The 12,665-nt window shown below is 46.2% G+C and overlaps 1 protein-coding gene across 1 annotated transcript in view; it reads left to right on the top strand.

Moving 5' to 3' along the window:
* The window catches only part of LOC132459270 (circadian-associated transcriptional repressor-like), a 7,948-nt gene extending 642 nt beyond the window's left edge, over nt 1-7,306 (top strand). Inside the window, exons 2-6 of the mRNA XM_060053670.1 lie at nt 650-1,019; nt 1,395-1,470; nt 3,014-3,092; nt 4,245-4,413; nt 4,519-7,306. Of these exons, the coding sequence (XP_059909653.1) occupies nt 678-1,019; nt 1,395-1,470; nt 3,014-3,092; nt 4,245-4,413; nt 4,519-5,199 (1,347 nt within the window). The 5' untranslated portion in view covers nt 650-677 and the 3' untranslated portion in view covers nt 5,200-7,306. The remainder of the gene's footprint in view (nt 1-649; nt 1,020-1,394; nt 1,471-3,013; nt 3,093-4,244; nt 4,414-4,518) is intronic.
* The last annotated feature ends 5,359 nt before the right edge of the window (nt 7,307-12,665 follow it).

Here is a 12,665-nt window from a genome sequence, read left to right as displayed (position 1 = left end):
AAAACCTTTATGAAATTTACGATTTCCCTGGCAAGGATGTCCTCCCGAATATCAGGAAGAACAAAAGTAGGGAGAAAGTGAGAAGGAGCAACTGCCAGAGCGTAGAGAGGGAGGTTACTGTGTGTCGATTCAAGTGGGATGGATAGAGAGAGCTAGACAGGGGGGAGGAGCCACAGACTGCTGGAGGCAGAGGCTAGAGAGACCGTCTCTGCTTGCCCAAGCAGCCCTCCCTCCCACCTCCCATTTGACTCACTCTCTCGTCTCCACTCCTCAAGGAGACATGCCCTAGCATTGTGTGTGCATGTACTAATCCACCCCCGGCACTACTAGCCCCACTCTACCACACCATGCTAACTAGGACACTGATGCTCCTACCATTTTGAAATGGGGTTATTGTTATCTCCTTTTAGGAGGACGGTTTGATACACATACATAGGGCGATAGGAACACAAGGCTGCCCCTCTTATGTTATCATTTTTCTAGACCCTCCTCTTCCGCTTATCTTCCTCTGGCGTTCTGCTCTTCCTGTTTTGCCCAATCACGCGCCTCCCTGCTCTAATCTTGGCTCATGATATGTTGGCACTCAATCAATGTTCAGAACCAAAAACAACAATTCATTCCCTGATGTGTGTCCCTCTCCTCCCTGAAGACCTCCCTGCTCCTTCCCTCGGCCAGCCATGCAGTCCCAGGGCAGCACCTCGTCCCAGCCCTCCTTCGACTCCCTGAGCTCCAGCGACAGCCTCCTGCAGAGCGACTCGGAGCAGGCGGAGGACGACGAGAGCGTGTTCCTGGCGGGCGGCTCCCCCTCCGTCATCATGGATGGCGGGGGCCCTGGCAGCGGCGGTGGAGGCGGAGGCTCGGTGCGGGCCGGCGGGTCAGACAGCCCCGGGTCCCGGTGGACAGACAAGGAGGAGGAGGAGGAGGAGGAGGACAGGGGGTCGGCCGGTGGGAGGCCTGGTGCCGCGGACGGAGTCGCCCAGAGGCCCAAGTCCCAGGGAGACCTGCTCTTCGCCAAGAAGGTGAGCGCAGGCTGGGCGGCTGGGCTCCTCTGCACATGTGGTGGAGCGCTCGGATGGAGAGAATGACATTGCAGATGTTGATGGGAGTTTGTTAAAGAGGGATGGAGAGATTGTGTGTGTGTGTGTGTGTGTGTGTGTGTGTGTGTGTGTGTGTGTGTGTGTGTGTGTGTGTGTGTGTGTGTGTGTGTGTGTGTGTGTGTGTGTGTGTGTGTGTGGGGGGGGGGTGGGGTGGGGGGGGGGGGGGGGAGGGGGTGATCTGTAGTTCATTCAGAGGAAGAAGAGCTCTCTGAACTCAGTGGTAATCCATCTTCCTCTCTTTTTGACTCCCTCTCTGTCTCTCTCTCCTGCTCTCCCCCCCCCCCCCCCCCCCCCCAGTGTGCTGAGCTGCAGGGATTCGTCAACCCCTTATTGGAGCTGCTGACCGGACTGAAGAGGGGACGCTTTGAGCGCGGTAAGCAAAGGCCCTCCACCTGACTTTACTCTTGTATGCATTAGGGGGAGTGGCGGTGGGTCAATAGAGGGTGCTAGGGCGCCGCCCCTCCGTGAAATATTCACTTTAATATATCTGCTAACTATGAATCAACTATTATAAATACGACATAAATCAACAAAAAACTACATAGCTTTTATCCTCGTTCAATTATGTGATAGACCATACTTGCCAATGTCAGCAACCATTTAAATGTGTCTGAACGTCAATGATTTGGGCGAGGCTAGTTATTGATCTTTCAAAATATAGCCCTCCTCAAAGTCAGGGGCACCGGCCACGTTGAAGTCAACGTAAGCTTGCAAACTTTCGCCCTCGGGTCGCACCAGTGTGCGCCGCAGGCCAATGGTGTCACTTTTCTTTTTTGTTATCACAATATGATTGGACAATTCAGCGAATCAATCAAATAGGCTACCTCCCTCAGCAGCATTCGCACAACATGACTACATGTAGAGAAGAAATAGATCGCTAACTAGCAGAGAGTTGTAAGCACTTTCCACCCATTTCAGGGGAGGAATTGGACTCCCCAAGCGATGTTATACTTAAAAGGATCAAGTAAGTTACATATTAATTTAGTTTTTCGGCCTGTAGCATATAAACAAAGTGAAGCAACTGTTTCATATTTCTAACTGCATTTGAAGTAGACATTGAGACTCACAAAAAATGGAAGCTATAAGACAATGATCACGATTTGTCTCAATATCAGAATAACAGCAATGGGTCAATTAGCAATGGCTGGTGAAATGGCCATAAAGTAGGTCTGTATATGCAGTGTAAGCTTGTCCAGGCCCTGCAAGTCAGGATGTAGGCTAGGAATCGGAATGAATCGTAGGTAGTAGGTAATAGGTAGTGGCCATCCCCAAAATGCACCAGAATACAGGAAATCACCAAATTCAAATTTTTATGGGGTGGGGACCCACAGACCTCCCGTCTATTACTGCGCCCCACCAACTTTTTTGATCACCAGTCGCCATTGATTATGGGTAATGTAGCTAATGAATCACATACAAACACACACACACACACACACACACACATACACACACACACACACACACACACACACACACACACACGCACGCACGCACGCACGCACGCACGCACACACACACACACACACACACACACACACACACACACACACACACACACACACACACACACACACACACACACACACACACACACACACACACACACACCTACACCAGTCTACACCAGCAGTAATCTGCCGTATTGACCCGTCATATCGACACGCTCCCGGTGCAGTGTCTGAGCCATGTGGAGGAACGCAGCAGGGCCGTGGCTGCTTCATGAACATTCCCACAGGGCCCTGATATGGAAGTTGCATGCAGTGTGAAATGCTCATCGGTTTTTTTGTGTGTGACAGGAAAACACAACTGCGGTCCACGTCTGCATCACGCCTTCTCAGTGTGTGTGTGTTAGAGGGACATGTATCTTCCAGGTTCCATGCTCTGACTGGAGGTTGTGTTTTTTTGATTGACAGGCCTGACTGGCTTCCAGCAGAGCGTTGCCGTGGACAGGATCCAGCGGATTGTGGGGGTGTTGCAGAGACCCAGTTGCGGGTAAGGATCCCTCTCGTGAAACAAAAAAAAAGACAGACCCCCTGGATTGGAGTACGGGAGCAGGGGAGGAGACGCCGTGATGGTTTCAATCGTATTGAACCACGACTGTTTTTACGAACTGTCAGTTCACTTCGGGTCCATGTAATTTCTCTGACGCTCCATTGTTCCGACCTCTCGGTCGTATACGGACTCCTCCAGCGGCGGTCGGAGCAGAGTCTGCATACGTCAACAATCCCTTTCTCCTCCATGTTGCGTTTCAATCTGGACTTCAGAGAGTCAAAGCCAAAGTTCCTTTCCCCCAATTCCTTCTCCACCATGGCCGAGATAACCCCAACCACGAGTCTTTAGGCCTACTTGTTGCTGAAGTACCAGGGAGTCGGAGAACCCGACGCAGTCTTTAAGATTCATAATATCCGAGAATATCCCCGTCAGTTCGGCCGGGCGCAATGAATGAATAAAGATCGTAAAAAAACATTTATTTTGACAGATGTGGCCGAAGTTACTACTTTACAACCTCGTTGATGACCAACATTTAGAAAGATATGTACTTTTAATTGTTGTGTTACACCTTTCCTTCTGTCGGCTCCAAGACCGTAGTCGAGGAGCACAGGAGAGACGTTCCCTCCAGGGCCTATGTTCTCTCGGGGTACCTTGACTTTGACCGGCAGTGGGTCTGCTTATAGGTCGGAATGAAGCGGCCACCGATTGGCTGGGTACTTTGTTCGTAGTTCAACTAACTTACAACGCAACTATCGTCGCTATCAAAATCCGATTCCAATCGAATTGACCTTATACATGCACACTTAATGAGACTATCAATCGAATAATCTAGGGGTCTTAATCCGACTATGAGTAACCCGATTCGATTCAATTTTAGTCCGACTGAGGTGTATACATGCATCTTAATGATCCAATCATAGTCTGACTAAGCCTATAATTCGATTTTCTTGAGTGTCATGTAAACGCACTGCTTGTTTCATGTTTTATTAAGCGCCGGCAAAGCTAGGTAGTGTTAGCACCTCCATCAGATTAACAAGCAGCCCTAGGGCCTGCGCCAGAATCATGAGGCTGATTACGTGTGTTCCTCTTGTGCTCCAAACAAACCTCACTCTATCCATCCCTCACCTTCTCCTGCCTAATGTGTTCCTGCAGGGAGAAGTACCTGAGCACCCTGCTCCAGGTGGAGATGATGCTAAAGCTGTGGTTCCCCCACGTCACCCCCAGCAGCAGCCCGGCCTCCTCCACCCCTCCCCCCACCCTCAGCTTCACACGCTCCATCCCGCCTCACAAACACAAGGATCAGTCGCATATCCCTGTCAAGGTGAGCGCAAGCAAGAGAAATTGGGTTGTCCTGCACTCTTCAGAATGTTCCCCTGAGAGGTCAGGTATCCGGAACTCATGCTCTACTCTTTGACTTGATTTCCAGAAGCGCAGGCTCAGTTGGACCGATACCGAGTCACCCTCCCCCTCCCCGGTGGCTGTCAAACGCCCTTGCATCACCACCAACGATAACACAGAGAGAAAAAAACACCAAGTGGACAGCCTGCCCTCGCTGTCGCTGTCAGACCCGACCCCGACCCCGGAGGAGGCAGACAGAGACCAGGTGGAGCAGTCGAAGGGAAAGGGCAGCGGGAATAAAGGCAAGCCACCCAACTGCAGTACGGGCCAATCCTCAGAGCCAAGCCTGACATGGGTCCACGTCGCCCCGATCCTGTCCCCATCAACGCATAAGAGCCAAGCAATTTCCACAGCAGCAGCAGCAGTAGGGACGGCAGCAAGCGATATTACAAACGAGCTGGCAGCTGTTTTTCCCGCTCCCATTAGCCCGGGCAGTACTGTGATGCAGGATAGCTCAGTGACCTCCACCACGCCCCACAAGCACCACCAAACTGATCTAAAGATGCCAACCAGCTGCCAAAGCCCACCTGCCGCCGGTCAGCAGACTAAGGGCACAGCCTTGAAGACCTGTCAAAGGGAAACCCCGCCTCCGCCTGTCCCGCCCCCCACCCCCATCGTGGCTTTGCCCTGCCCCCTTAGAGACCTGATGCCCCCAGATTTCACGGAGAACCCACACACTCAGGCTTTGCTTCACAAACGCAGAGCCTAAAGCCGCTGTGTGATTGGGGAGTGGTTGAAGACGATGTTTGAAATGACAGACATTTGTTCCTGTCCAGACCAGAATCTGAACTCTAAAGCATTTCTATGTACTTCAAATCTATCAATCACTTGTGCGATATCGGCCTGATGTTTGCATTTGACTTACAATCAAAATTATTTGCACAAATAGTTGGATTTTGAGAGGGAAAGGAGACTGACACCCAAAGGTTATTAACAAACTATGGATCTTGCAATGATAAATTGGTGAAATTACTTTGATATTCGTTTTGAGATGAAAGGCTAAATAGTAATAATGTGTACAAAAGGAGGTTAAGAAGTCAAAGAAGACGGGATATTTGAATTTAGAAGAATATACTATTGGGGTCAGTGGAATCATGGTGTTCACATCCTGTGAAGACCTAACAAACTTGTGGGTCAATGGAAAATTTCAAACATTTTAAATTGTTTACCACAATATATTCTACCTACCTCCAGGGAAGATTTCATCTAGAAATGGTTTCTGTATGGAGTTACTTTTCTTCTTTGAGCAGAACATCTAGTAAAGTAGTTGAATATATTGTCATCTCCTGAATGTTATCCACGTACTTTGACGGAGAGAGAGCAAAAATTTTCCATCACAGCGATCACAAGGCTCAGACCTTTAGTGTCAAGTGGTTGGTTTTGGTGGAACTCCTAATTGTGTTTGGATGTGCGGACTGGTATTTAGCCGTGCTGGGATCCAGAGGAATGTGTGGTCCAGTCTGATCTTAGGGAGAACAGAAACATAAAACAAAACCACTGAAAGTCAGTTAATTTATTCATGTGATGATCTAACACTGCATATATTTATTGTCTGTATATATTTATTTGGCAGCTGAATAACGCCTGCTGTGTGATAAAGCACAGCTTGGCCTTACATTTGAACGCAAAAGGTGAACGAAAAAATGCTGTGTCCTCATTGGTGACTTTTTAATCGATATCACGAGGTTAAGAAAAAAACAGAGGTCTAACGATTGGCATACTGTGCCTTTACCAAAAAAGAAGGATGCATTAGGGTAAGCATTTGAGGCTTTCAATGCATTCATTGAACATTTTGATTGTCTGCTTGTGTTTTATACAAACTAGTACACAGTCCCTCACAGAAGCCTACGTCCTGTCATCGTATTAATCTCGCTTCCAGTTGTATGTTAGGTAAAGTTGCAGCTATCGCAACCGCAACATTGACTATTTTCAGCTTCTGAGCCAGCTGCCAACCACAGTGTTCTGATGTCCTTATCTTTATAACTGCCTGTAACCAACAAATGTATGTAGTTTAGGATGAAAGTGTACCCTTCCTTTGAACTTACTGAACAAAGAAGGAGTAACACATCTGCACATCTTTGGTGCTCTTGGAAAAACTTGAAAATCACAAGAGAAAATTGTAAGAACAACTATTACATTATCTGCTGCTGCTGTTGGCTAATTATCATCGAGATGTCTGATGAGGAATCACAGGCTGACTCTGTGTTTGGAAATCTGCGAGGAATATTCATTAATGTATGAGTCGGTTTTAGAAATGAATAACAATCAGATATATTCTATCGACTTTTAAAATGTACTGTACATATACAAAATTGGTTTGAGTGTTTAGAAAAAAGTTATCAACTAGACTGGGGGGGGGAAATAGTAAACAGGAAACCTATGTACCAGATTCCCACCACAAGTCACCGCACCATGTGTGAACACAGAGCCACTGGCAGCCGCTCGACGGAAAACTGAGAAACCAATTGCACTATTTTGTCAATTATTTTTTCCATGTTATTATATTTTCTACTCCAGTGACCATTGCTGATGGGTCGCATATGATATCTTTGTTTCTAACTTGCCTTTTCCGGTATTGAAGAGGAGGGAACATCCACTTTCTGAACCCCCCCTTCCCTCCTCTCATTCCCTCCTCTCATCCCTCCTCCCTTACACTGAACTCCTCCACCCGCTCTCCTCATGCTCCCCCCTCCCGAGCACCTAACTATCTTTGCTATTTTTCCATTTTACATGCTATCTCTCTTCTGGATATCTCTTTTTAAATATGATGCAACAGGAAAAAAAACTTTTAATAAATGACACATTTTGAAAAATAACTAGTGACTTTTATTCTCAGTGTGCCTTCATGTGTGTGGGCTGAGTTTTGCTGTCATAATCAGACGGCCAGTCAATCACATGACTTCCACAGAGGTCTAGTATTGTGGCAGGGGCATAGCCCTAACAGCTGGGAAGCTCCATGGGGTGTGGATTTGGGGACAATTTGAACGACCAGGGGACGGATGGGGCAGAAAGGAGGGGTGTGTGTGTGTGAGCTACATGTCTGCTTAGAAGCTAAAGACTAATGCATAGTTGATTAGATAAATGTTTTCTCACTATTACCTTGAGACAGCTTGTGTGGCTGTTTGTATGTGTGTGTGTGTGTGTGTGTGTGTGTGTGTGTGTGTGTGTGTGTGTGTGTGTGTGTGTGTGTGTGTGTGTGTTTGTGTGTGTGTGTGTGTGTGTGTGTGTGTGTGTGTGTGTGTGTGTGTGTGTGTGTGTGTGTGTGTGTGTGTGTGCGCGTGTGTGTGCGTGTGTCTGTGTCTGTGACTGAGCCTCAGTAATCTTGGTTTTGCACGTGGGGGTGGCCTGATCCTCCAACCAGCTGATATTATGAACTAGATAAGCTGTTATTGTGTTTTAAATGTGCATGTGTGTGTATATGTGTGTGCGTGTCTGTTTGGAAGATGGGAGTGAGGGGGTATGTGTGAAATTTGAGTCGTGACTACTAAAGTAAATACATCCTTTTGTCCCAAAAACAACAGCGCTTGGACCTCTTTTCACTGTGGGGGTCTGTGTCCGCAGCCATGCCACAGTCGGCATAGTAACAGAAGCTGTAAGCCTGGCAGTGGTTAAGCTTAATCTGTGGACCCCGCGTGTTGATTTTAGTCCCCCTGAAAGAGATCAGAGGGGAGAAAGTCAGGAGAATTTGCACCCTATTGGTATTGTGGGGTTTGGTTAAATATAAAATGTGTGTGCTGGAGAATTTTGTATCGATGCCTGTTTTATAGTCTGAATGGAAACTGAAGGTACGAGTTGGGAAATATGTTGTATAACGAGGTTCAGAGGTTGATGTCCTTTGAATCATATTGTGTGAAAACAATGGAGACCACCATTCTCTCCCTCCGCGTGTCATCATGGCTGTGTGCGTTGCTTTGGTGGGGCAGCAGACATTTCGGCAGGGTGTGGTTTGAGTTCAGTCTGCTCAAACTGAAAATCTGCCATGCGGTCTGCACATGCAAATTAAAAGTGTGCTGCTCACACTCATACAGACACACACACACACACACACACACACACACACACACACACACACACACACACACACACACACACACACACACACACACACACACACACACACACACACACACACACACACACAAATACCCACGCACACACATACACAGATACACACACACACACACACACACACACACACACACACACACACACACACACACACACACACACACACACACACACATACATACAAACACCCACACCCACACACACATGCAAGCACATACAAACACACGCCCATACACAAAGGAGACACACAGAAACAGCTAAGCACGTGCGCACTCATGAGCAAAGAGAGACATGTGCGCCACTCCCTCTCAATATACACACACACAAACAGACATACACACAAACACACACACACGCACACACACACACACACACACACACACACACACACACAGCCACTACACACACAAACTATATACACATACTTTATTCTTTGACACACTGACTGATTTAGTGATGAGGCTGTCTGTGCTCACATTGACAACCACATAGGCAGTGCTCTCCTCCTCCCCCTCCTCCTCCACCCCTTTGCCTACCCCTTCGCTCCCAGCCCCCACTGTATCCATGCAGTTTTTAGCAGAGAAGCTTGTGGCCTCCCCCCTCATCCTCCTCCCTCCTGTAGGGGGAGAGGCTGTTGGGGTATAACCTGACTTCCTCGTCATGGAGATTGGGAACATGGTGGAGATGCTTACAACTTTGGGTAATTTTTTATGGATACATTTGTATTAATAGTCATTGAATTTATGTATCAAGTGATATAGTGGCATTGTTATTCTTTTCTTTTTTTATATTTGCATTGATATTTTAGCGGTAAATATGATTACATATGGACAATATGTTACAGAATAATCAAGATATTATTCACTAATACATAATGAAATACTGTCAGCCAAGGGTTGTGTTCCATATTCAAAGGACTGTATAGGTTGTAGTAAACAAAAATCCCTCAAATGTTTGCTTGTTAGTTATAACAAAAAGACTGAGGCTAAATCCTCAAGGCCTGTTGAGGCAAAGTGTAGCATGAGTGCAGCCAATCAATAGGATTACCCATCATTGACTCAAGGTCATCCTTACCCATTTTTATGTTCCTTTTAATTGTGTCCACAATACCTCTAGTTTTAGCAGTTAATCATCCAAGGGCATTGGTTCAAATTAGCTGCATTGGTAAAAAAAAAGAAAGAGAAAAGAGAAAGGGGATAGAAGAGAGAAAGGTAGAAGGAGAGAGTGAGTAAGAGATAGAGAGAGAGAGAGAGAGAGAGAGAGAGAGAGAGAGAGAGAGAGAGAGAGAGAGAGAGAGAGAGAGAGAGAGAGAGAGAGAGAGAGAGAGAGAGAGATGAAGAGAATAAGAGACTGGGAATGATGTGCTTACTCATTTATTCTAAACTAGCCTCCCCCATTATTCCTTCACTGCACTACAGTAAGGCTGACATGCACAGAAGTCATGCTGTAACTTTACAATTCCACATTCATATACACACACTCACACATAAATCATCTTTCTCCGGCACACGTGTCCATCATGCACACAAGCCGGAACCCTCCCTTTCACAAACACAGACCCACACCCACAAACAAACACACACAGGAATACCGAGAGAAACACGTGCACCACCGCATGGAGGGAAATACACATGCGCACATTCTCTTACTCATGAGTAGTTGTCTGGGCGTGAGGAGGGGACTGCTCCCTACTCAGCCCTGTTCCACATTATACATGCACAGCCGCTGGTGCTGCAGTGAAACATCAAGGCTAAATTTGAGCTATTTATGCTAAGCTCAGTGTGTGATGGGAGGAAGCTCAGTTAGCGGGCAGCATGTCGGCCAGCACCCCCTTACGCGCATCTGTGATGGCATACGGGGACTACAGCCTCAAGGACGCACGTGTGTCTGGTGACATTGGGGTTAGTATTTGGAGCAGGGCCCGGGCTGAAGGCGACAAACATCCTCATCACTTTGTCTGGCCTGAATGTGTTCTCGGAGACCCGCTATTAACCACACCACACACGCCCGTATGAGCACTCAATTATTGAAGAGAAGCGCAAAGTAAAGGTGACTTGGAACATTGAAGCAAAGAGAACTATAGAAAGAGAAATCTGCCAAGATCCATAAGACAAGAAATGTGCAGTGAGATTATAATAGTAGGTGATAATAAATAATAAAGTGATTAATACATGAAAAGGAGGAGTTGAAGTTTTTTGATATGTTTACCGGAGGAAGTTATAGAGAGCAGGATCCCAGCGGAAGCAACATCTTCTTAGATGATTTACCGCCCCTGTCAGGCACACAGGACCACAACTGGGTCAGCATAATGAAATTATACCATGAACATACAACTGATGTATCAAGACCTGTTACCCTGAGACCATGGCGTTATGTAATACTCTGTAGCTGGAGAGAATTACAATATCAATCGCCCTTGAAATCTGCCTTTTGAGATCTTTTTTTGTGGGGGGGTTGTGCATTTGTTTATTGACTTAGAATTCTCCTTCCCTATCAAATAATTGTAGGGCTAGGGTTAAAAGCCCAATTCACAGTGTTAATCAAACTGTCTGTGTGCGCACTTGTGTGTGCATGTTTGCACGTGTGTAGACTCTGAACAAGGTATGTGGTTTTATGTGGAGGTATGTTGCTTTTGGTGCGTTATACCAGCATCTGTTGTTGCATTTTGCTGAGGCAGTGTTACGTAACACAGTTGGACCATGAAAGGGGGGGGGGGGGGGGGGCTGGCAGCGAACATGTGAGGTGCCCGCTAGAAACTCAGTGCAGCGGTGAACATGTGACAGAGTGACTGAGAGTGAGTCACCCAGTGAGCAAGCAGGGAAGCACATAATGCCAACATCAACCTACAACAGCATGATCATTGGAATAATGAAGAATATCCTTTACACAAAATATTCACCAGTTGCTATCCAGCGTGAGAGAAAAGTCTGAATGCATGTGTGTGCAGGTGGCTTCTGAAAGAAAGGAGGGAGGAATGGAGACCGGAGAGGAGGGAAGGAAAGAGGGATGAACAGACAGAGTTCAGTAGCCTCAGGAGGGTTCACTACTGTGATGTAAATTACGACAACTGCAGTAAGATGTACCACATCACGCTAGGGAAACAGACGGCCTACAGTCGGCAACAACACATGGCTAACTGCAACTGTTTGTTTTCTAATGCTTTGATTTGTGCACTGGCCACAATGATGGCCTGTGGTTTTCAAGGTTATAACATTGATGAATTATGAACAACAAAGCAATTATGGACAAGTTAAAATGCTTTGGGCCTTGATGAAAGAAATGATAAGATGACTCAGTCCTTCTAGAGCTAGTGTTTATTGCTGATGATCAGAGAAAGCATGACTCAATATATAATAAGGATATTGCTTTATTATTATGTTACTCAATCAAAAGTTTGATTAGAATGGCGTTACTTTGAATAGAGCTGAATATAGACGGCAGAATATAGTGGAATCAGGCTGATCATTTTCATGATTTTTTTTTCATTTATGATTTTATATGTTTTGTTTATATGCAAAATCGAGCATTGTGTTGTCCTTCAGGAAGAGTACTGAAGTCATGATTGGCAGGTTACATGTTCACTTATCTGCATTTTAATAATCAATCCTCACAAAAATCAGCTCTATCATCATCGTCAGTAAAGGGTCAATATTTACCCATATTCAAGCTAAACTTCAGCGTTGTCTTCATAAACAAACCCCCTCCACTAACCCAATGGCCTGCTGTAATCTGATCAAGTGGATGCAACTTGTCCGCTTTGGGCTAAGATGTCCACAAGGCATCAGTACACACTCAAAGGAGAATATACGTCTAATGGGAGGTTGTTCTCACTGATTGGGTTTAATGGACTGCTTTTATAATATGTAGGCCTACTTTATCGTATTATGTCATTACAGACACAGTATTACATAGTCCTATAACTCTCAATATACTTTTGTATCGGTTTAATACAATTTAAATTTCAACTGATTAGCAGAGGTTAACATTAAAAATTTAAATTGGAGAAGGAAAGTAACGGGAACATGGTATACAGCCACCATGTGGCTCCAGCATCGATTCCTGTCTAACAGGGTTATGACTGTGTCCTCCCCGAGGGGGAGCCACTCA

This window comes from Gadus macrocephalus, chromosome 6 (assembly GCF_031168955.1).
Source record: "Gadus macrocephalus chromosome 6, ASM3116895v1".
Classification (NCBI taxonomy): Eukaryota; Metazoa; Chordata; class Actinopteri; order Gadiformes; family Gadidae; genus Gadus; species Gadus macrocephalus.
The sequence above is the reverse complement of the archived record's forward strand: the minus strand, read 5'-3'. Positions and strand labels throughout refer to the sequence as shown.